Source organism: Gopherus evgoodei, chromosome 16 (assembly GCF_007399415.2).
Source record: "Gopherus evgoodei ecotype Sinaloan lineage chromosome 16, rGopEvg1_v1.p, whole genome shotgun sequence".
Taxonomy (NCBI): domain Eukaryota; kingdom Metazoa; phylum Chordata; order Testudines; family Testudinidae; genus Gopherus; species Gopherus evgoodei.
The window spans coordinates 5,867,870-5,891,628 of NC_044337.1; the positions used below are offsets into that span (position 1 = coordinate 5,867,870).

Below are 23,759 nucleotides of genomic sequence, written 5' to 3' on the forward strand. Positions count from 1 at the left end.
GGACCTGTCCAGGATAGGACAGCAGTGACTGCCAGGCGCAGACTGGGCCGAGACTAGAAGCAGCTCTCTGCGCTCAACCCCATGAGCCTGTGGCACTTGGATACTTTAATACTGCAGTTAAAGATCTAGGGGATGAACAGTTTTGATACTCTGACACTGTCCCCCCCAGACACTGACACACACAACGGGTCTCCTGTACTCCATGCGTCGACCCTGCCTGGCCTGCCGCATTACCGGGGCCCCCAGGTTCCCCCATCTCCAATCTGCTCTGCAGAAGTCCAGGAGCCTCTTTGCCCACCTGCTCTTCCCTGTCCTGGAGCTTGACTGGTGCTCCGAGCCCCCCCCCCCCCAGTGTTCTGCTTCTTGGCTCAGTACAGGTTCTCTCTTAGCTCTCCAATCTCTCTGCGCCCTGCTCTCCAGCCTGGCCCTGCAGTGCAGCATTGGAGCAATGCCTTCTCTCTCTCCCTTCTCTGGCCATGAAATCTTGCTTCCGAATCCGAAGCTATAAATCTGTGTGCAGATCTTCAGCAGAGTCCTTCTGACACAAACAGTACCAGTCTCGCCTTCCTTCCACGGTGCTCTGTTACTTTTGGGAACATAAGGAAAGGTAAGCCCCCTGCATAATAACTCTATGGACATGAATGCAAATGGCGGAGACATTAAAGCACAAAAGTCAGGCGTCAAAACTCCACATCTCTAGACTTATTCTGCTGCAAGTGGGTTTCAGAAAATATGGCATGCAAATTAGCTCTTGTCTATGCTTGGTGGGTGTTTCCCCTTTCTTCATGGAAGAGGTCAGCCCTTCCCCTGTGAATGGGCTTTCAGAGCAGAAACTTAATTCTCCCTAGTATTAACTGTTTGTGGCATGACAGCAGCTCGAGGCCCAGCCACGATCAGGGCCTCATTGTGCTAGGTGCTGGACAAACAGTGAGCAACAGTCCCTACCCTCCCTGAGTGGAGAGTCCATGCTAGAGCGGTCACCAACAGGTACTGTCAGTGATCAGAAGCTAAAGGAGTAGCTTGACAATCTTTGGTGAGCCACTGGTTTGAGCTACAGAGAGGGAAAGAGGAGGAGGTTTGAACAAAGAACTCCAATTTTAGAAGTAGGATTTTGTGTGTTCTATTCCTGGGTCTGACAATGACTCCCTCTATGGCTCTTGGTAAGGTAAGACTTTTCTGTGCCTCAGTTTTCCCAGCTGTAAAATGGGTGCAGAGTGGAAGGCTGGTTAGGCTACTAGCTGAGGAGTTGGGATGCCCATTCCCTGCTCTATCACAAACTTCCTGTTGGACTCTGGGAAAGTCACTTAGGAAACTGGCAGAGATGCTCCCTATATTCTATAAACTAGGGATAATAGCACTTCTCTGCCTCACAGGGGTGTTGGGAGCTTAAAACCAAAAAGCGTTGGGGAATGCTTTGAGATCTACGGACTAGGGTGGTGCATTGTATACACATGCTGCAGGGAATAGCAATACAGAAGTGTGCTGCTAGTGCTAACAGTATAACCTGCTTTATTTCTGAATTCTCCAAACACAGCGCAGCCAGCCACCCAAAAAGATTCTGGGCAGGACAGTCTGTCATGTGGCAGCGGTAAAGATTCAAGGAGTTGCTTTTTCTGACCCTGAACAAGGAACTTGATTACAGTAAGGAACCCAGCATCACCCCAAAAGCTTCTCCTGCCTAGAACTCGCCCCAGAAATTCCTGCCACAAATGTAAAGAAGCAGTGCACGTATGCTCACCGAGTCCAATCGGGAATGTTGGGCCAGGTTTTCAGGTGCTCAGCACCTGCAGTCAAAGCCAGATTTTCAAAAGTGTGGGGCACCTACTCACTGAGGCGCTTCTGAAAATCTGGGCCTAAATGGGAACAGATCTCTTCTGAAAATCTGGCTGATAGGGTCCAAAAATTACTGTCAGTGGAACTAGCACTGGATGGATCCAAAACACCATGGGCACACACTACTGCCTGAGACCACAATGTTATTTGCTTACCCACCTCAGAAGGGTGTACTCAGAGCTGATTAGTTAATTGGCAGGTGCTTTGAAATATGCAAGCTATTTGTCCTTGCTGAAGGCTTTGAAGTCTCCTGGTGATGTAAACTAGCAAAAGGATAATACAAAGCAGAGAAGAATACATAGCAGAGGGGTAACTCTGAGACAGCGAAATGACTGCAGGTTCAAAGCAGGGAGGGAAATATTCCCCAGTGTTCAGGCGACAGAGGGAGGGGCACAGGTAGGGGAGCATGAAGGACAGGGAGCTAAAATCAGAGAAAATAAGGATCAGTTTGCAAAATGGGGGGAAAAAGCCAAAGTCTGTAAAATCTCATCTGGCAGAGTCCTGTGGCACAGGCAAAGCTTGAATAGCTCTAGGTTCTATTAGTGTGACCCCTGCTCCAGCTGCAGTGAAAGAGGGGCCAGGACTTACACTCATACCTGCTGCAGCAAGTCCAGAGGCGCCAGGGCTCGGCAGTGTGTGAGGGTGGGCCCAGGGCTGTAACCAGGGTGGGGCAAGGGGGCAAAGCCGCAGGGGTGGGAAAATGGGGCCACAGGTGATGTGTAGGGGGGCTCGTGTGCCCCAATTTTTGTTGCACCCCCAACCCAGAGTGACTGGGTGACCTGCTGAGTTGGGGGGGTGGTGGTGCCTCCATGTTGAGCCCCACCTTGCGGGGCTGGTGCCATCGTTCGACCCCCCCCCAACATCCCTCTGCTGCCCTCTGTGGGGTAGTCACATGCCCCCCTTTAAATTGTGCCCCCCGCTATCAACAGTTACGGCTCACCTCTGATTGTGGGGCGAAAATAACAAAAAACAGTAGGAGGCGCAAACACCCTGGCTCGTCCCAGGCGCTAAACTGCGAAGTTCTAGCTCTGCCCGCAGCGACCGGGGGGGCTGCGCCGGGGGGTGCCCGGCCCCAGAGCGAGACCCAGCCCTGCCCCACTCAGACAACCGGGGGGAGGGGACACCCAGAGGGGGGAAGGGCCAGGCCGGGCTGTGGGTCCTGGACCAATTACTGATCATTACCTAGCTCGGGGGGCCGCAGCGGCCATCCGCGTGGGCTCCGGCCGCGGGCACTGGGGCGCGCTCCCACGGCAGCGCAGGGCCCCTCGCAGCGCGGCTCTAGCGCAGAGCTCAGGGGCCGCAGGATCGAGCCCTGCCCCGCTGAGGTTCCCTTCCCGGGGAGCGGAGGGGGCTGCACGGAGCCCCCGGGAGCGGCAAGGCCGGGGCAGCTGAGCTCGCCCGGGGAGGGGCGGGAGGGCGGCCGCGGCGCTGCGGCTTTAAGAGGCAGTGCCCAGCCGCTGGCAGGGGGTGGGGCTCCCGGCAGCGGAACTGAAGCCGCCGCAGACTAAGGGCTCGCCCCTGCCAGCGCACCTCCACCTGGCGGGCCCCCGAGCGCCGCCCCCGCGGCCCGGCCTCCAGCGAGTGACACCGGCCGGCCCCGATCTCCGCCCCCAGCGCACAAAGCCCCGGGCCAGGGGCGGCGGCTGCGGAGGATTCGCGGGGCTGGGGGCGAGGATGGCGGTGCAGGCGGGGTGAGCGCTCCCGGGCAGACGCTGCTCCCCTTCCCCCCCGGCGCCGGCTCCCGGGGCGAGCCAACATGGGGTTCCTGCACCAGCTGCATCTCCTGCTCTGGAAGAACGTGACTCTCAAGCGCAGGAGCCCGGTAAATCTGCGCGCTATTTCCGTTGCGCTGAAGATCGCTGGGGTGGAGGGTGCCGGCTGGGCTGGGCGGCCTGCCGGAGCCTGGGGCTGCAAGAGGAATGAGCCCAGCTGCGCTTCGGGGGAGGGAGGTTAAAGGGCAGCCCCTTGGAAATCTGCCGCTGTTTCGCCTCTCGTTGTGCTGGGGTGGAAGGCGCTGGCTGGCCTGGGAAAGGAGAGATCGGGGTGCTGCACGGAAGGGGAGGGGGAGCTGCCTGGTGTAAGCGAGGCCCCCACTAGTCTCCGATGGAAGCTGTAGCTTGCTTGTCCCTGGCGAACAGCAGCGGTGCAACAGGACTCAGGCCTCTGGATGCATTCCCTGCCGTGCCTGGAGATCAGGGGCTGGAAGATTCTCTCGGCCCCCCCGCCCCAAGTCAGCCTCCCAGCCCAGAGGCCGGGGGACCTCACTCCCTGCATGCAGTGAGATGGCAGCTGGGGATCTGCCATGTCTGTTTAATGAACTTGGGGGCGGGGGGGTCACTTCAGAGCCCCCCTCCCTGGGTCTGTAGGTGGCTTGTGTTTTTATTTCTCTTTTGCCTTTGAGCATGAGACTGCCCCCCAGGTGTGGGTCTAGAAAGAGGTGATATCCCAGGCTCTGGCTCTGTGAGGTGACTAATGGATGGGCTTTGGATGCAGAAATCTGGTGCTGTCTGGCTGGCTCTGCGTGTGATGGGTGCACACAGTGTGCTTATAAACCCAAGGAGTAACCAAGAGAGGCCACTCCGAGTCTGTTGTGTGTGTGTGTGTGTGTTAGTGTGTACTGTGTACAGAGCTGGGCATCCTCTAACACTCCTGTGTGCAGCAGCAACAATTGAGCCCCTTACCTGTGCAGCCTCACTGTGGGATGGGTTACCCAGGGGCTGCTCCAGTAAGGGGCACCGTGTGCTGGTGCCAGTTCAGAACATCTGGGATGGATTCATGTTGTCGCCAAGATCTGCAGCTTTGTCATCCTCTCCTCCCTCATCCCCTGCTCCCCAAACGTGACTAAAATCCCAGGTTTGCCATGCTTCTGTCAAGCTCCATTTTTATGACCCCTGTGGATGTGGCTGTTATGGGAGCACTATCACAAGCCATTTGTATCGGTGTGCTATAAATAGGTTTCCAAATCATATGTGGGTCAGCTGCATCTTTCCCCATTTGTTAATCTGGAGAGAGCTTTCCTGCTTTTGGGTGCTCAGGAAGCAATGCTGTGGGCTGAGAGGGATTTAAGGTGGATAGAGGATATGCTCTCACTCCAAGCCTGTCCCCCTCCCTGATTGCAAGGGCTGTATCAGGTCTCTAAAAGGAGAATCAATTTGGTGTCTAGGTATGAGGGGTCAGAGAAGAGGCACAAAAATGATTAGAGGATTAAGAAACCTCCCTTATAGTGACAGCTTCAAGGAGCTCCATGTATTTAGCTTAACAAAGAGAAGGTTGTGGGGTGACTTGATTACAGGCTGTACGTACCGACATGGGGAACAAATATTTCATAGTGGGCTCTTCTATCTCCCAGAGAAAGGTGTAACACATTCTAACGTCTGCAAGTTGAAGCTAGACAAATCTAGACTGGAAATGAGATGTAAATTTTTAATGGTGAGAGTAATTACCCATTGGAACACTTTACCTGGAGTCATGGTGGATTCTCCATCACTGACAACTTTAAAATCAAGATTGATTAGAAAAAACATCCAGTCGGCGCTAGGAATTATTGTGGGGCAGGTGTCTGGCCTGTGTTGCACAGGAGGTCAAGCTAGATGATCACAATGGCCCCTTCTGGCCTTGGAATCAGTGACGCTACAATGGTTCTTACTTACATTTAACTCCTTCCCTTTCCCCACCTACTTCGCTCTGATTCATTGTTAAGAAATCCCTAGGCTGACAAGTGCGTTTCATCGACTGCACAGCGCTCTTTCCGTCGGGCGAGCTGCAATGGGCATTGATTTAAAGAAGAATTATGCACATAGTAATTAATGCAGAATGCACTTGCAGGTTCCGAAGCAGGGGAAGTTTCTTCCTTGGTTATTTGGCTACAATCCTGGGGCTTCGTTGGGTGACGGGGTGAGTGAAGCGGGGTTGGGGGAAATAGCCCTTCCCAGGCCAGCGGGGGAAGCCCTCTCCTTGGACGGCATTTGAAAGCACAGTGGACAGAGCACTGGGAACAGGCAGTGCTTCCCTGGTAGGATTGGGATGGGGGCAGGTGACATGGTCTAATTAGCCTCTGATTTGAGGGTTAGCAAGCAACCGCTTCAGAAATGTTGGGCTGGTATTTCTCCCCCTCCCTCTCCAATAATTTAGATCCTGCAGCCGTTGCTCATATCAGCCCTCAGTTCCATTGAGGTAATGGGGGAACTCGCATGAGTGAGTGCTTGCAGCAGTGGGCCTCATATCATCCTGGTATCTGGAGGATCTATGGCTCTGATCATCCAGCTGGGACTTGCTTGTGGAGGGGAAAGATCAGGCGAGGCTGGGCAGAATTCTCTCTGTTCTCAAAGCTGTGCTGTCTCCATGCCCACTAGTTTTATCCTGAGCTACCAGCACTGAGTCATCCTGTTGCATTACTAAGCAGTGCTGGCCAATCATGCTAAGGAGCCAAGCCTTGTGCCGTGGATTCCCGCCCCTAAGGAAAGGTGCATGGGAACCTCATGCTGAGGGGGTTGGAGGGCGAAGCGTGGAGCTGGTAAATGCTCAGGGCCGTTTGGCTTTTTCAGGTCTGACACTGCCCTGGGCATTCTCCTCCCCAAGAGTGACACGGAACAAACCCAAATGGCACCCAAACCACACTGACCAGAGAAGCCCTGTGATTAGTTCAACAGCTGGGCAGTCACCATGCTGGGTAGGCTGCATGCTCTGTGCGCTGAGAAGGAGGCTTTTTGCTTTCTCAACCTTCTTCCCATCTGGCTCAGCTTTTCGAAGAAGGGGCAGAAGGACAGTGATGGGGGTCTTCACAAAGCCGCTGCAGGAGCTGCCATTCTCCTGGCACTGGGGCTGCCCTGCTCTCTGGAGCAGGGAATGTGGTGGATCCAGCTGCTATGAGAATGCAGAGCCCCCCAGTTCAGGGGTGTGGCAGCCCCCACCCTGCTCAGAGTGGTTTCCAGAGGGAGGGATAGCTCAGTGGTTTGAGCATTGGCCTGCTAAACCTAGGGTTGTGAGTTCAGTCCTTGAGGGGGGGCATTTAGGAAACTGGGGTAAAAATCTGTCTGGTGATTGGTCCTGCTTTGAGCAGGGGGTTGGACCAGATGACCACCTGAGATCTCTTCCAACAGTGAGATTCTATGATATTCAGGGTTTGCAGTTTTAATGGCTCCCAGCACCTACACTATGCAAATTGTTCCAAGCCACTGCCCCCATAGCACTGTGTGTGGGCTACATACCTAGCTAGATGCACCTAGGGGGCAATGCGGGGGTGGGGGTTCTCAGTTGCCAAAGGAGGTTCACTAAGCTGCCCAGGTGAGTTGTGCTGGCGCGATGCACCTTGGGGCAGTGAAGTGCTGCCAGGCGGATGTGTGCCGAGCTAGAGTCTGCCCCCCCTCCTGCTGGGCAGTGCCCTACTCCACTGGCACTGGCCAGGGTCCTGAGGAGCAGAGTATTCAGTGCAAGGCTGGCAGCGGCTGACCAGGAGGATGCACCTCCCTGCCCACCCAAAGAACATGTGTGTGACCCTAGCAAGCAGTGGCCCAGACCGCAGCATCACCGCCCCACTGCGGGGGCTTGCATAGCATGCATCGGGGCAGGTGCTGTGGGAACCAGGGATTGACTTTGCAGCAGCATCAGTTTGCAGGGCGTCCGCTAGGCCCTATCTCTGTGCAGCCTGTTTGGTTGGTGCATAGCACCTCTCCTGCCACCCCTCACTCCTGCTGCGGGCTGGGTACCGCTCGCCCCTGGTGTACACCTGGCTGTGACCTGTGTGCTCCCTGCCCAAGGCATCGCTGCTCAGTGTGGCCCATGCTCCTTGCTTTGCGTAACTGGACATACTTCCTCTCTGCCCCAGTGTAATCTCTGTATTAGCTGGTGCCTCACCTAGGGCTGGGCTGAGTGGGTGGGTCAGGTGCAAAGGTAGAGCGGACCAGGCTGGTCACAGCAGCCCTTTTCTGCTCCTCCTGTTTGCTAAATAGCCAAGAAGTCTGCCTGACCAGGGCAAAAACTGAAACTGTGCCCCGCCAGGCAAAAATACACGTCTGAGTTGGGTTTCAGTCTCCTGGCTGTGCCCTTGATGTGGGCCAGGGGGCAGCTGGATAAGTGCAACTTCCCTCCTCCCCGCAGTAGGGCTGCTGTCCCGCATGCTCCTGTCTGTGTGGGGCTGGGTACAAGGCTCCCAGCGGCCCACTCTGATCAGCACCTGGACTGGTCGTAGTGCCCGGGGGTGCTTTCACCCTATGGCTGTCACTAAGCTCTGATCTCCATTCCAAGAGTGTCTTGCACGCATGCTCTCCTGTCTGTCTGAGGTTCGTGGCACTCAGGTTGCTCTGCAGCCCTCAGGAGAGCTGGCTGCCCTGCCGCATCCCCTGCAAGCCGTAGTAATGCCCGTGTGTGTGTGTCTGTGTGCCACTAATGACTGGTGAAGAGAGGACCCCAAGGAGGAGGTATGTGAGATGGGGTGGGGGGGTTGACTGTGGCCTTCGCAATGTGGTCAGTGAGAGAAAACAGGCGAGATCTCTGCCTTCTCCCAACCATCCCAGAATCCTGGGCCAGATGGTCTTTCACTTGCAGAGGTGCAGGAATGTGACGGGTGGAGAAACCTAGCGCATAAAACATTGGCCTGGAAGTCAGAAGAGCTGGGTTGTATTCCTGTCTGCCACTGACTTTCTCAGTGACCTTGGGCAAGTCACTTCCTGGCTCTGTGCCTCAGTTTCCCCTCCCACTCTCTCTTGTGTATCAAGATTGTAAGCTTCTTTGGCAGGGACTGCCTTGTGTATGTCTGTACAGCACCTGGCACAATGGAGCCCTGAGCTCAGTTGGGATCTGAATGTTGCTGTAATACAAATTATCAGCTGTGAACAGTGTCTTGTGTTGAAAACTGAGGCTGTTTTTCCAAAGGGACTGAGCATCTGCATTCCCCAGCCACCTTGAGGGCATCGGTGGGTGCTCACACTTCTGAAAATCAGGCTGCTTGTCGTTTGGTTCCCTCTGGAGCGGTTGGCTGGGGTGAGTGGCCCTTGGTCATCACACTGCACCACCAGGTAATAGGCTGCTTGCCTGGCGGGTGAGGCTAGCTAGGTTTGGAGCCGAGTGAGCGGAGCAGCTGGAGAGTTGTACACGATGAGCCGATCCCAGTTCTGCGGCGACGCAGCGAGTAAGGGCAGGGTGGCGTCTCCGCTGTCACTGCGCAAATGTTAGATGGGCACCGTGCGATGTCACTAACACTTCACTAGTCACTTTCTGCATCCCTCTTCCCTTCCTTGCTCTCTATTCCCAAGACGCTTCGCCAGTCCCGTCCTCCTGCCCAATTCGCTCGGCAAAGGCCCAAGCCGGCATTGCTGCTGTCAGCTGCGACATTAGATTGTGACGGGGGCTGCCTGGGAAAAGAAGAGGTGGGACGCAGCAGTGACTTGGCAGGGAAAGCACGAGAGTCTTGTGGCATTTTGTTGAAGGGCGATTGTGGGACTTTCTCTTTTGTGCCCTTGAGGGCGCGTGTCGAAGAGGTGGGGGCTGGCTGTATTTTTGGCATTAGAAATTCCCGTCTTGTCTACCCTGGAAGAGTCTGTAGCTGACTGGAGATCCAGCCGAAGCATTCCCCGTCAACAGAACTACACGGAGATGCAGTTAGGATGGAGAGGACGTCTCAGGACGTTCAAGGTCTATAATTACAACATCTCAGTAATGTCCTCTTCAAAACCAAGCATTTAAACCCGGGGGGATTCAGAGTTAAGGTTTCACTTCACTCCAGACGTGTGAAGGTAAGAAATGCACAGTGAAGGCACCCAAACAATCTTAACTCTACCCTGTAACTCTCTACACCACACTATGGCTAAGGGATTCGAGTATTTGGAATCCCAGTTTAGATTGCACTGACTTTTTTCTTTAAAACAAACATTTATTTTCATATTTTCTTCCTCCTCATTGCATCACTACAGGGCAGAGTTAAGGTTGTTTGCATGCCTTTGCTGTGCGTTTCTTACCTTTAACCTGTTTGGATTTATGTGCAACCCGAATCCTGTATTTCCTGGGTTTTTGTAATGCCTGATTTGGGAAGAATTACAAAGCTTGCTGGAGTTCCTTGTAAAGCCCCAGGCAAGTCATTCTGGCCTCGAGAGTAAATGCTGTGTGTTTGGGGAAGATGTGCTGGGCTTTTCATACAGAACAGAGAGATGGACTCATGGCTTTAAGTGCACAACAGAACTCAAGCTAAACTCCAGTGCAATGCCATGAGAGCTGCTAAGGAAGTGCAACCCGAGTGGGGAGATGATTTTTGTTCAGACTACTTGAAATTCTTTTTAACTCAGCCCGTGTGTGCATGCGTACAGGGGGGAATACTTGTTCTGTGAAGGATTATCCCAGGACAGAGCCCCTAAGCCACATCCAGAGTCCCGTTCCTCCTGACCCTCCGACTGGGAAGGCCAGACTGTATGTGCAGCATGCTTCTAAAGCTTTTTAAAAAAGAGGGAAAAGCTGGGGAAGGGGAAGTGGGAGAGGACTTCATTTGCTAAAACCATCCCGACAGATTGTCCACGCTTGCTCTGTCCTCTATCAAGGTGCAGAAATGGTCCCAAGTCCTTGCCGAATCCTTTCTCTGAGCTCTGTGCAGGATCAGGGCCCCAGCTGGGAGCCTCCAGCGAGAGACAGCCCTTGCTGCTGAATGGAGGTGCTGGAGCCATGACCCATACTCCTCAGGGGGTCTCTGAAAGATCAGGTTTACCTCTACGGACACTCCGGTGTTCTTTGACCCTCTGCAGTATGATGTACTCATCCCTCGGAGGGGGTGTGGTATCACCTAACGCATTCTAGCCAAATGAGGTTTACTTTTCTGCCCAGATGAGCCAATCCAGACCCCTGGGCTGCTCCCTACATACTGTACAGACCAAGTCTTCAGGAGCAAGGCAGCCCACACCTGCTGTGGATTAGCACCGCAATGCCCGTTACATAACACAGGGCTAAACGCCTTCATTTGATGACGCCGCTCACCTGGAGTGAGGCCTCTGGGGGCGGCTGGTTTTATTCCCTGTCCCTGGTCAGCCAGCAGCAGCCTCATCTTCTGTGTCTCTGGCTCTGGCTCCAGAGCAGCAGGCAGGGTGGGGAGACAGACCTAGGCTGGCTCTGCTGTAGCTAGCAGGCTAAAAACAGCAGCATGGCTGTTGCTGTGGGGGGGTGGCTTGGGTTAGCTATCCAAGAGTGTACCTGGGGGGTTGGGCGGGTTTGAGCTCAAGTGGCTAGCCTGAGCGACTGCCCCTGCCGCTGCAACCTTGCTGGTATTTTGAGTGCACCAGCTCAAACAGAAGCAGCTTCCCAGCTGCCATGTAGACCTCATCATAATGTCGCCATTGATGTCATGAAATGCTGCTTCTCTGCAGTAGCTGCCATCTGGAGTGGCCTTCCTGGTCGTTGTCAGGTGGGACTCCGGGCAAAGATGCTCCAACTTAGGTGCCTATGGTGCTGAGCACCCTTGGTTCCAACTGGCTTCCTTGGAGACGTGGATGGTTGGCATCCTTGCAAATTCAGGCCATTTCTCTGGGTCCCTAGATAGAGGTGCCCAGGTTTGATTATCGTGACCTGTATCTCTGTGCCTCTGGTTCCCCATCTGTAACATGGGGATGATAACCGTGACCTGCTTCCCAGGGAGCTTGGCTTTCCTGCCCTGGCGAGTCTGATTTTTTTTTTTTTTTCGTGGAAGGCACCCAGATACTACGGTGAAAGGCATCATATGAAATCTCAAGATCGATAGTTAGAAGGGGCAGTGTGGTGCTGTCAGTTACCCAGGGAAGCCCTGACTTTTTGCAGTTTGTGAAGTAGATTGGGATAACCTGCAGCTCCGGCTCCCTGTAGCTCTGTAGGGATGGTGCTGCCCAGTGGTGGTAATGGGCTCTGGAGGTTTGGCAGGACCCTCTACTGCAGAGCTGGGGCTCCGGTGAGAGGAACGTGCATCCCAAGGGAGCACCCATCTGCGGTTGAGACAGCAGGGTTGGGTGTACTAACCGCTCTCCGTTTCACCTCTCGGCTGGAGACGCGTCTCCTCCCTCATCGTTCATCTCCCGGAATGACTCTCGTAGTGCCTGATTCGCGAGGGTTTGCAGATGCGGTGTGCTGCTCCGGCGTAGGAGGCCTGCTCTTGCTGGTAAGACTTCGCTGGTGTAACTGAAAGCTCAACCCAGCTCATACGTCACCTCGAGCAAACAAGGATCCTTCCCATCTCCCGTTAGGCTTGTGCCAACATCCACGCATCTGCCATGTTGTCTCTGGACACCTCTGACTCCTCCCCTCTCTTGCTTGCTATGTTATCTGCCCTCGTTGGCTCGATCGCCCACTTTGCTATTCCAGAGAAGACCGAGCTGCGACTGGTGGGTGCACTCACAGCAGCCCAATTGTGCTTGATATTTCCTGGTGCTCTGTGGACCACCTGTTTGTAATGGCAGCCTGGGAGCTGAGGATGTGGGGTGAGGGGAGGGCAAAGCAGGCTGGTGCAGCAATGAAAGGGTTAACAAAAACCTGGCTCCCTTTGGCGCACACATTTTTGTGGCACTGACTCTGCAATCTAAAACAAACCGAGGGAGGTGGGGGACGTGCAGGGGGTTGATGGCTGCCATGCAAGGCTCTCAACAAATGTATCCTGTTAAGAGGGCATCTTGGAAATTGTATTTCCACATTGGTCCTGCTGTAGTTACAAGTAGCTTCTGTGATGTGTCCCTGGAAGCCGCATGCAAACACTGACCTCTGTTTCCCCCTGCCCAGTTCGTTAACTTTTTGCATCCGGCAGCGCTCTGGCCAGTATTTTTCAAAGGGCTCAGTACACAGAATCAGGGTTTCCAAAGAGCTGCGGGTATTGGGGCATCCCTCCTAGGCACCAAAAGTAGGGGCTTGGCTTCCCAATCTGGCTCTGAGTGCGCATTAAGCACCTGAAAATCTGGCCCTGGGCAATCTTGAAAATGCCCGTGGCCTGAGGCATGTCGATTTGTCTCTGTTTCTGTGGAGTAGTTGGTCTGTCAGTGTCTCCCTTCTGAACATAAAGGGGAGCAGAAAACCCTTCATCTGGATAGTTTGTGGGACAGGAACGCAAGAGTGAAAGAATTGGGAGAAACTGTTTGAAGGCAGCTCTGCTGGAAATGGGAACTTCCAAAAATGAGTCAATTTAAGAAAAAAAGAAAGTTGTATCTGTGCCTTTTTAAATACTTAATCATGTTGCAAGATCAAAATACTTTGCAGCCTCTGTGACGAAGTGGGAATTTATTCTGTAATATGTTTGAGTCCTGTTTTGTGCCTCAGTTTCCCCGATGTGCTGCCTTGTTACCCAATGAGTGGAAAGGAACTGTTTGCTCTCTGGGCAGGCTGAGACACGTAGGTGTGGGTGTGCCTAGCTGTCTGGGCCTTAGTCTCCATGTCCAGGGAGCAAGTGAGAAGACAATGGCAAATCCAATTACCAGGACATTGGCACCTAGCAACCCATGGCCTAGATGGATATGGATTTCCATACCTCTGCCCAAGGAAGCTGAACAACAATCCCCCAGCTTGAGATCAAAGCACTGGGGGGTTATGAGGTGGGGGATGGAAGAAGCCGGACTCTCACATGGAATCTGACCAAGGAGGTCAGATGGAGAGAGAGACAGAGCTTGCATGAAAGGGTTTGCTACAGGTTGGCTGTGCTCTGGACTGACCAGCATGGACGATGCTTTAACCTTCATTTCTCTAGTCTCCCCTAAGTTCTTCCCAGGCTGCCTTCCAGTTAACGGATAAACCCGGCTGTTCTGACACTGCTGGGCGAGGTGCATCAATCCCCAAAGAGTGGACTAGTCTCCATTGGGGCCTGTCTCAGTTGGACTCGCTGAACGGGGCTCACGCTGGGAAGTGGGGGTGCTGCAGACCCAGAGGTCCAGTCTAAGGAGGCGGTGAAGCTGAGGGGTACCACCTGAGACACGTTGTGCCTACGCTGAGAAGACCCTCAAGGAAGAGTGAGGCCCCTAGAGGATCTGGCAAAATTAAGGGGGTTCCTCCTGGAGACCCTTCCAAAAGTGGGACCATCACACCAATCCTGGGGTTCGGTGACAGCCTCCAACCAGTTCAAGTCAGAAAATTTATACCTGAAGGTGGCTGGAAATGGGACTCTCCCAGGTTGCCAAGGCCCTTCCCCATTGGCAATAAGTCCCTTACTGAGCAGTGCACAGGGTGTTTGGTATCTTGCCTCAGGATGGGACTAGTAGAATTGACGAGCTTCAAGTTGGGTCAAACTAATCAACTTTGTGTGAGCCCTCCCTACTGGCTGACAGGTGCACATGCAGGCCTAGGGGAAACCTTGGCCTGGCACTGCTGGGTTACTCAGAAAATCCTTCCGGTAACGGAGCATGCTACCTGGATGGGCTCTGTCAGGGAATTCCTGACCCAGCTTACCAGGACTGGTCCACAGGAAGCTCCTTTTGCTAGAAGGGTAAGTGGCAGTGTTGTTTGAAGGTGGTCAAAACATTTTTGGCGGAACAGTTTTCTGTCCTAAATTGCAGTTTTGTCAAAACCTAAAGATTTAGTGGAAATGCATCCGTTTCTGTCAAAACTTGCATCAGAAAAATGGCTCTCTCAGGTGAAAATGTATCACTTTGATAAATTTAACTTTATTGCTTTGATTCTTTTTTTTACTTATACTTAAAATGGCTTAATCTGTTTTCATGTTGTGTATATAAAATACGGACTTAGTAAGACTTCATTTGGATAACGTCCAAACAGAATACAAAATCTGACTCCAAATGGTTTGGAATTCTTGAGCTGCAGGAAATGTGGCAATCTTAGCTTTTGGTTAGAATTGAATTGAAAACAAATGTTGAGATGTTGGAATTCCCTCTGTTTCCCAACCGCTCTGTCCCCTGGCAAGGGTGGGGGAGAGGTCCTATGCAGTCACTTAGAGGCTAGTGACAGCAGGAGGGTGTGGGGAGGGGGAGCTGCCTGGCCGTGTCACTGGACTTCCTGGTCTGCTCTGTGCAGCAAATCGGGTGTTTCATTCTCCTTCATTACAGCCAGGCTCGGCTCCTGCTTCCAGGGACTCAGGACACCTGGGTTCTATTTCCGGCTCTGCCACTGACCTCCTGTGGGACCTTGGGAAAATCACACCCCCCGGCCTTTGTCTTGTCTCAGGGCAGAGATCCCCTCTTGCTCTCTGTACAGCACCTAGAACCATGGGGCCTCTTGGTGCGAATCCTAACACTGGAGCCGGAGGGAATAGAGGCCTTGGCTTCAGAGTGGCAGGATTGGGCCCTAAAAGCAGTTCTGCTGCCTGTAGCTTTTGAGTCACGAAGGCAGGTGGCCGTAACTGTTCCCCCACTCCCCACCCCCAACAGTGAGCCGTGGGGTCAGCAGCATAAGGTGGTGCGGTGGAGAAGCTCACCAGCCAGCTGAGGATCCTCTCCTGCCTGCACAGCGGGTACATTTGATCTGCGAGTGGTCTGGTAATTCCTTTCCAACGAGGTCAGCGGGGTGGGGACAGCAGACGAGTGGCTCTCCTGCTCCGGCCTGACCTAGCATTCAGGGCTCTGAACTGCCAGTCCGGGACGTCACAGAGCGACTGGAGCAGAAAGCGAGTGGCATAAGGCTGGGAATTCCAACATCCCATCTAATGTCAATGCCCCTTTCAAGGCAGCATTGATACTGGGCCGGCCTGGCACAAGGGTGGGCTGCTTATTGTTCATTAGTGCTGAAGTAGCCTTGAGGGACTGCAGTTGAGGATCAGGGCCCCACTGAGCTGGGTGTTTTACGAACAAGAAGAACAACAGACCCTAGCTTAGAAAATTCCCACTCTAGGTACAAAATAGTGTCAGCCTTGTAGGCCAGAGGGAACCACTAATCTGATCTCCTGTATATTACCTGCCACTGAACTCACCCAGTGAGCCCAGCCAGTGGCTGACTTACCTTCCCAGGCTGCACAGCCATTTGTGATTGCCCATGGCAGCAGTAGCCTGAAGCCTTGGGGGCCCTTGCTGAGGTCACAGTAACAACACGTGACGCGTGTCTCCCTTTCGGGGAACGGTGTGAACTCCTTCAACCTGGCACATGCCCTGGGAGGAAGGGATTGGAGGTAGGATGGGGGAAACTGAGGCAAAGAGGTGCAGCAGCTTGCTTCAGGCCACAGTGCAGAGTTGTGGTGAGGGTCAGGAGTCCCGTGCTTGTTCTGCTCTAGATCTGGGCCTTCTGAAGCGCTGAGGGTGACAGCTGCTTAGCCCTCCTGGAGCACTCTCCGTAATGCCCCATCTCTCTCAGGGCAGTGCAGGACGTGATTCCTTCCCCCATCAGCCTGTGGCCATCAAGAGTGGACTGGACTTGAAGGGCCCCTGTTGCTCTCCTGGGGGGGGTGCAACTCTTCCTCCTCCCTAAGACTCGCTCACTCTGGGTGATGATGTCGCTTTATTGTTTGCCTCCCACCCGAGCAGCCGGGGAAATGGACCGTAGGTGCTGGAACTAGGGGGCTGGGGAGCTCCTGCACCCCCTGGCTTGAAGTGGTTTCCAGCACATACAGGGTTTCCAGTCTGGTTCAGTGGCTCTCAGCTCCCCTACTATACAAATCGTTCCAGTGGCCCTGGAATGGCCCTGGGATTGCCACGGGCAGCAGTTCAGGTGCCTGTCAGTCTGGCATCTCCAAGCCTGCTTTGGTGTAGGGCTGCTCCCGGGCTGCGTGAAGTGCCAGCATGTTCCGGTGTCAGGGGAAATGCTCCTCTCAAGATGACGCAGGAGGCACTGGGGTCTCCAGACCCTTAGCAGGGACCTGGGCGTCTCCTCCTGCTTCCCTTGAATCCAGGCCCTGTGACGCCTCCATCAGCCTCCCAGCAAAGGCAGACTAGGTGGGACTTCCTCTGGCCCTGGCCCCTTCCTGCCCAGAGGGGTGGGGAGCTGCGTGCTGGCTCCTGGCTGAGTGCCGGAGCTGGGCCTGGCCATGCTGGCTAGGCTGGCAGAGCAGTTCTTTGCCCCATTGGCTAGTTGGGGGAGGGGATTATTAATACATGCATTACAGTAACACCGAGGTGCCATGGCCAAGGCCTGCAAAGTGCTAGGCTCTGCACCGGCACAGACCAGACAGATGGTCCCTGCCCCGCAGAGCAGGGGTCATTGATCTTGGTCAGTAAATATAGATATTCACTCCATTGAAATCCTTAAGTCCTGCGATGGAATCTGAGGCCCAGAGGGGTCAAGTGACTTGCTCAAGGCCACCCAGCAAGTCAGTGGCAGAGGCTGGGAATGGAACCCAGGAGTCCTGTTCTAAGCACAAGGCCTTTGGCCCGTAAAGGAATGAGTCCCACTCCCATCACGGCGTCATGGAACTGGAAGGCCACCCCTCATCTCCCCTTCCCCATCCCTTCTCCCCTCCTGCCACTGTTTCTCTTCTCTCCCTGCCCCCATCAGAGAGCATGTTTTCCCCATTCCCCTGGCTTCCAGGATTGACACATGCTGTCTCCAAGTGCCCGCAACCTGCATCCCTCTACTCTTGCCAGGGGCAACACTTCCATTTTAGTGGGTGTGGTGGCCTGGCTTACCGGGGGTGGAGGGGTGGGCGGGCAGTGAAGCCCTGGGAGGAGGCAGCAGGGGACTGGGCACCCAGGCGGCAGGAGTTGGAAGGAGATGGACGGGAGCAGCTGGATGGGAGAAGGGTGGGCTGATTCCATGCTAACCTCCAGGGGCAGTCGGGCAGCTCAAGGGGGTGTAGGGACGGGCTGTGCGCGGGTGTTAGAGCTGCCGTGGGATTTGGATAATGGAATGTACCAGGGCTGGCTCTCCCCAGTCCTTGCTGGCAGCATGAACCGGCGGCTTTATTTAAGCAGACCACAGCAAAGTGTACTTAATGTGGCATCTCTTTCCATGCTGCCCTCCCTGGACATCTCCCCTGCTGGGTTGCAGCTGCTGGGGCCCAGCGGGTGATTCAAGTCAAACACAAAGCCCCTAAGCTGGCCGAGGGCTCGGGGTTTAAAGGGGGAGCTGTTGAGTTCCCGAGCCTCGTTCTCTGGAGGCATCAGAATCGAGCATTGTGTTTCACCTACTCCCACTTCCAGCCTGTAGCGAATCAGTCAGGGCCACGCTGCTGGGTGAAGGGAGTAATGGATGCAAACAGCTGCAGGCTGTGGGATTTGCTGGGATGTATGTGGCAATGTTCCTGGGGCGCATTTCTCAAGCGCTGTCGCTGCATGTTAAGCCAGGAGAGTCCAAGCAGAACAATGGTCATGTGTGGCACCCAGCCTGCAGGCACCTGCCTCTCGGTGCAGTCCCGCATGTGCGAGCAGCTGTGAGGGGAGTGCAATCTGCAGCCAAGGTTTCCAGAATGTGACCCTTTCCAATCACCGGTGTGGGGAGGAGGATGCTGTCTAGTCTGCACAGTGGGGGGCCCCTTACTTTTGCTGCCTGCCATGGGGATGAGTCTTACATTTTCTGGGGGCTGCCCAGGAACAAGCCAGTGGAGTGTGAAGACCGCTGCCCTTCATGCCTGCAAACTTTGCCTCCTTGTTTCTGTGTCCGACTGTCTCGTGGCTTATTAGGTTGTCAGCACGTTGGGGGCAGGGATTCTCTGGTCTGGCTGTGCAGTGCCTGGCACAATGGGGTCCTGGTCCAGGACAGAGGCTGCCGGGTGCTATTACAATACAAACAACGGAGAATGCTAATCTGCCCCCAGCCCCCCATCTCTGAAAGGTGGTGAGTGTCTGGTAGGGCGGGAAGAGATTTGGGGGAGAGATGTGTTGATCTTTGTGCTGTTCAACTTCTAAGTAACCTCCCCTCTAAAAAAAATAAATAAATGAAAGGACCCTCTCCATCTTCCCCAAACCTTATTCTCACGTGTTGTGGTAGGGGCCAGTTGTGCTTGGCACAGTGCACACCTACAGAGAGACAGTCCCCACCCCAGAGAGCTGGCGATTGCAGTAGGGTGGCAGTCAGCGGATGGCTGGGGAGTACAAGGGACCAGTGAGGACTGGCTGGAGTGTAAGAAGCAGTGATCACAAATCTTCCCGCCAGGTCCCAGCTCCTCCCCTCCATGCAGCAAGCACCACAGCTCACCCCCCAGGGTGATGCGAGGAACGGGGATGGGAAGTGGAAGCTGCCAGCCCTTTCCCAAATGCGTTCGCCATGGTGAGTGCGCAGCGGTGCTGACCCCTGTGATGTTATGGCAAATCTCCAGCTGTTTGATGGGGTGTTTTGCCTTAAAAGCCCAGCTGCTGGAGTCATGTGAATATGGACAAAAATTTTAAATTGATTTCTAGCCCTTATGGTTGTGAAGAAAAGCTGGAAAATGGGGCTCCTAAGGGCTCAAAATCCAGAAGGTGAAGAAGTAGAACCTGCCATGTTGGTTTTAAGCCACGCTTCTGATTTTGGGGAGCAGACGACCGATTTTGGAATGTTTTGGGGGGACCATGCGAAGTATCCCTGGGGCACGTGGAGGATGGTGGTGTGGGTGTCTCCAGACAACTGGGGGTTACGGAGTGACCGAGTACTGCAGTGGAAGCACAAAGGGCAGCGCTGCTCTTCGTGCTCTGCAGGCATGGCAGGGACTCCTTGCTCCCAGCTCCCTGCTGTGTTCCTCGCAGAGCTGCGTCAGCCAATACAGCTGGGATGTAAAGGGGGAGTGGCGGTGGGAAGTGAGTGTAAGTGGCGGAGCATGTAACCTGTGGGTTTGCAAACTGAGTAATTTATGCAGGGGGATGTAGCTGGAGAAGCAGCCCCCACCCACTACCCTGCACCGTGCCCAACTCCCATAGGGCAATAGTCCTCCAGGTTAGGGGGTGCATCTCCTGCTGGCTTGGATGGGAATTGTGCCTGTTTGGTGCCTGGGTCCTCGCAGAACAGCAAACGGGTGTCAAGGCACTCTGAGCGGCAGCCTTGAGGACGTCCAGTTCCGTGACACTTGGAATTACAAATAATGATTAGCAGAAGACTTGTGGTTTGGTAGCACCTCGGAGCTCCAGTCCTGCCCAGGACCCCTTTGTATTAGGTACTGTACAAACGCAGAACAAGGAGATTGACCCTCCAGCCCAGGCTTCAGGGCATGATAGCAAAGCAGTTCCTAGCGGGACGGGAGAGTGTAAGCAAATCTAGCTGGGCAGTGCAGATAAGGCTGGTAGCTGGCACCTAGGCAGGTACGAAGGTACCGTAGAACCACTGGGTTATGTCAAGAGGAAGTGAGGTAGGTGGATAAACCTGCAGCCTCTGTATGCTGGTTCCCTGACAGCCGCCATGATCTAAACCCAAAGGCTTTGGGGCTGTGGAGGGAAGACTGGTGCTAACCTGGCTTCCTGAGGCTTGCCGTGCTCACCCCCTGTTGACGAGGAGCTAATACAAGGGATGACTTGTGTCCTGCAGTAACTTGAGAATCTAATCCATAGCCCTCCAGAGCCGGGTTGTGGGTCACTGCCCTGCAGGTGGGGGTGTGGTGTGCTAGCAGACACTGGGTCTGGCCACCAGCAGGATGTAGACAGGAATCTAAAGATGGGAGCATTTGGTGCAAATTCTTGTGTTGGCTGCTTTCCATTAACTTACTCATGACTGTCTAACAACCTCCCCCGTCATTTGGGTTCTCCAGGTGTAGCCTGCTCGTGGCACCTTTCCTGGGGGCAGAGGCGGTGGAAGGCAGGTCTCCTGGTCCGAAGTGCGGGCTGACAGGTCTCCTTGGACCCAGGCTGTGGTCCGCTGGGGACCTGGGCGAGCCTGGTGCTGGTTCCCCTGCCATGTCATTCCTCCTAGAGTTTACAGCCACTGCACCTATTGGGAGATGGGTTACATCCACCAGCATCCCAGGCCTGGCAGTTGGGGGAGTGGCTGGGACAGGAGCAAGGAGCAGCTATGGGTTGAGTTGTTGGCTCCAGGGCACTCTAGCGTTTTACGGCAGATGGAAGCTGTGAGTGAATGCCAGCATCTCATTCTTCTCATGCTGGTCTTGCTCTTGCTGTTCCTGGCTCCGCGGTGCTGTCCCCGGGGCCGCTCTGCACCGACTGTAACCTGGGGCTGTCTCGCTCCCTTAACTGCGAGTGTGCTCGGCTGTTGGCAGTGCCCTGCTGTGCTATAAAGTTGTGCAGAGTGCTTAGGTATCCTGTGCAAGCCCCGGGATCCTTCACCTGGAAGAGCTGCTTTGTTAAATGCTGCCGCTCGCAGCTGGGCAGAGGGGCAAATGAGTTCATCTTGTGTTGGTGCGTGGGCCAGGGCCCTCCATGGGAGTGATCCAAAGCCTATAGCAATGAACGGAAATGCGCCCATTGATTTCAGTGGGCACTGCCTCTGGCCCTAGTCCTCAGGGCTGGATGGGAGATAGTGTTGTGCAGCGGTTAGAACACTGGACTGGGGCTCAGGAGGCCTGACTTCTATTCCCAGCTCTGCTACTGGCCCACCTGAATGAGTCATTTTGTTGTGCTGTGCCTCAGTTTCCTTATCTGTACAGTGGGGAGAGTGAGACTGTGTCACTTTGTAAAGTGCGTGATCTAGGGATGAAAAGCGTGAACAGCAGCTGCGGGGGGTGTGTGTGCTTGGGTGTGCATATCCTCCTTAAGTCCAGCGCTGGCTCCCTTTGGGGCAGGAAGGTGCGTGCATTGGGAGGGGGTGGTGAACCAGTTGCTTGTTTCCCGTACTGAAAGGAATAACAGGGTCCCCCCTAGTGTTACCGCATCTCACCCCAAGTGCCCCCTGCCCTGCCCTTGGTGTGGGTTTGCTGCTCGTCCCTGCTGTAATACTGAGTCAGTTCCTTGGGCTACTCTAAAGAGGTGGCTTTTCCAGCCCAGCATCTGGTCCCACCCCTGCTACAGGGCGTGTGCCGCCTTTTATTCCCTCTCCAGAGAAGTGGGCATATGGCCGTAGTGTGACGAGCGTGTTGGCTCTCCAATTGGAGGGCGCTACTTCGTTTGCTTTTGATGGACTTGGGGGATCATGGCCCTGCCAATCCCCACGGTTAGCCCTGCTCTGTGTGTAACTCGGCCCAGTTAATGCACTGGCCTTTCGCCTCTTCAGCACTGTCTGGGGGTGTCCGGTGAAATAGTCGGGTGAGCCCCAGTCTCGTCTGGAGGGGTCTGGGAGCTGCAATGTTGGTTTGGTTGACCTCTCCTCCAGCTCGCACCCTCGAGGGCCCCTGTACTTGTGTGCCGTCCCAGCTCTCAAACTAGTGTGTGCTCCGGGACAAAGCTGTTACTTGGGAACCTGGCACTGATATTTGGCTCAGATTTCTGCCTAAGGATTTGCCTGAGTGCTGTTTTGTGCCCACCCCTGCCCCAGGACTGGTGTGCATGTAATGGAAATTAGCCAGTTGTGCGAACAGAATACACAGACTCCATGTCGCTGGTGTCTCCTCCAACAAGAAACTGACCTGCAAGGCCCTGAGCCCTGCCACGGCGCAGTAGAGGGGTGCCTGTGTTCGTGACAGTCCTTTTACACCCCCCTTCTCCCCGAGGGCAGGTCCATAGCCTTTTCATTTAACATGTCTATTGCGTCCTCTGCTTGGGGCCCCTACTGCTGGGCGTGGAGCTGGCAGGGAATTGGAGACAGCCCCTGCCCCAGAGAGCTCTCGCAGAGCCAGCCGCCTTCAGCTGTATTCTCGCCTGTGTCGCTAGGCGGGTTTGTTGCTTGGAAACCGTTGTCAAAGGGTAAGGCCAAGGCTGCTGCCTCGAGGGCAGGGCCCCCACCTGGGGACAGGCGCCACTGCCCCTCCTACCAGCCGGGCACCTGATTCCCAGTTGCTGCTCGCCTTGGCAACGCCTGTGCGGTTACCATGGCAATGCAGCAAGGTGAGGCCTCGCCTGTTTTTTTGTGTAGTAGGAAAGCAAAGGACAGGCTGAGTGAGGGGGAAGCATCCAGCTTGGATCACTGCCCCCGGGATGGGGTTCAGGGCACCACCCGGCCAGGGACTCTGCTGGCGCCAGGGGGAGCCCAGGGGAGGAGGGGAGAGTCCTGGACTCTGTTCTGAGCAGGGATTGTTCCACGCGCCCAGCCCTGGCCCAGGGGTCCCCGGGCTCTGATGCAGGGAAGCAGCTGGTCGGGGAGCTGAGGACTGCCGTGCTCCCTGCCTGGGGGGGCTCTGCCCCTCCCACAGAGCGCTCTGAGTGACCGGAGAAGCACCCGGCTGCTGCCAGCCCCGTGGGGGCGTTGGGCCAGAACTGTGGTGACTTTCCATAGAGGCTCCTTCCCTAGGACAGCAGAAGGTGGCATCTGGGCCACCTCCCTGGGGTCAGTGCCTGGGCGAGCCTGGCTTCAGCTCTTACTGGGGCTCTGACCGGCCTGGCTTTCAAAGTCGGGATCTCCCCGATTTGTTTCACTCTCAGGTGCCTGGCTCAGATTGAGCTGCTTTTCGGACCTCCCGCCATGTGTCCGTGGCCCCAGAGCAGTGCTAGGTTTGCCACCCGCCATCACTGCTGCAGGTTTGTGAGCAGGACCTTGTCCCCACTCCCCAGCAGAGGCTAGATAAGCCAGAGGGCTGTTTCTGCTGCTGAGTCTCGCCAGAGAGCAGATGTGCTCCTGCTGTGACAGGCCCTGCATGGAGGGGAGCAGCGTGAAGCCGATCCGTCAGCCGTGTGCAGCCTGACTGAGACCCCTGCACAAGGGTTGATCCTCAGGAGGCTGGTTCGGCTGGGTTGTGGCCCCTTCCCGCCACAAGAGGCCATAGCTGCTCTTCGAGAGGCCAGAAACGAGGATTGGGCTGAAGGTTAAAACAATCCTGAGGCAGATCCCACAATTCATGAGCTTTTTAAGTTACATTGTTTTTTTTTTCCTCTGTCTCTTGCTGGCGGGCACCTCCTGCCCATCCCCTGTGAATGGGTAACAATCTGTTGCCAGGGCTCACTTGGCTAGTGAGTAAGGGGATTTTTGGTCCCTGCTATAGGGTCTCACCCAACAGCTGCCCATCCCCTGCCCAGCAATTACTCCTGCCCCCCCCCCAATCAGTCCTGTCCCTGCAACAGTTCTGACCTGCCCCCACCTCACCACTGCTCACCTTGCAGCTCCTAGGGCTCTTCTCCTGG

The 23,759-nt window shown here is 55.0% G+C and overlaps 1 protein-coding gene across 4 annotated transcripts in view; it reads left to right on the plus strand.

Moving 5' to 3' along the window:
- Nucleotides 1-3,518: 3,518 nt before the first annotated feature.
- The window catches only part of ABCA2 (ATP binding cassette subfamily A member 2), a 133,530-nt gene continuing 113,289 nt past the window's right edge, over nucleotides 3,519-23,759 (plus strand). For all 4 annotated transcript variants that reach the window (XM_030535671.1, XM_030535673.1, XM_030535674.1 and 1 more), the window contains exon 1: nucleotides 3,519-3,655. In XM_030535671.1, the coding sequence (XP_030391531.1) occupies nucleotides 3,590-3,655 (66 nt within the window). In that variant the 5' untranslated portion in view covers nucleotides 3,519-3,589. The remainder of the gene's footprint in view (nucleotides 3,656-23,759) is intronic.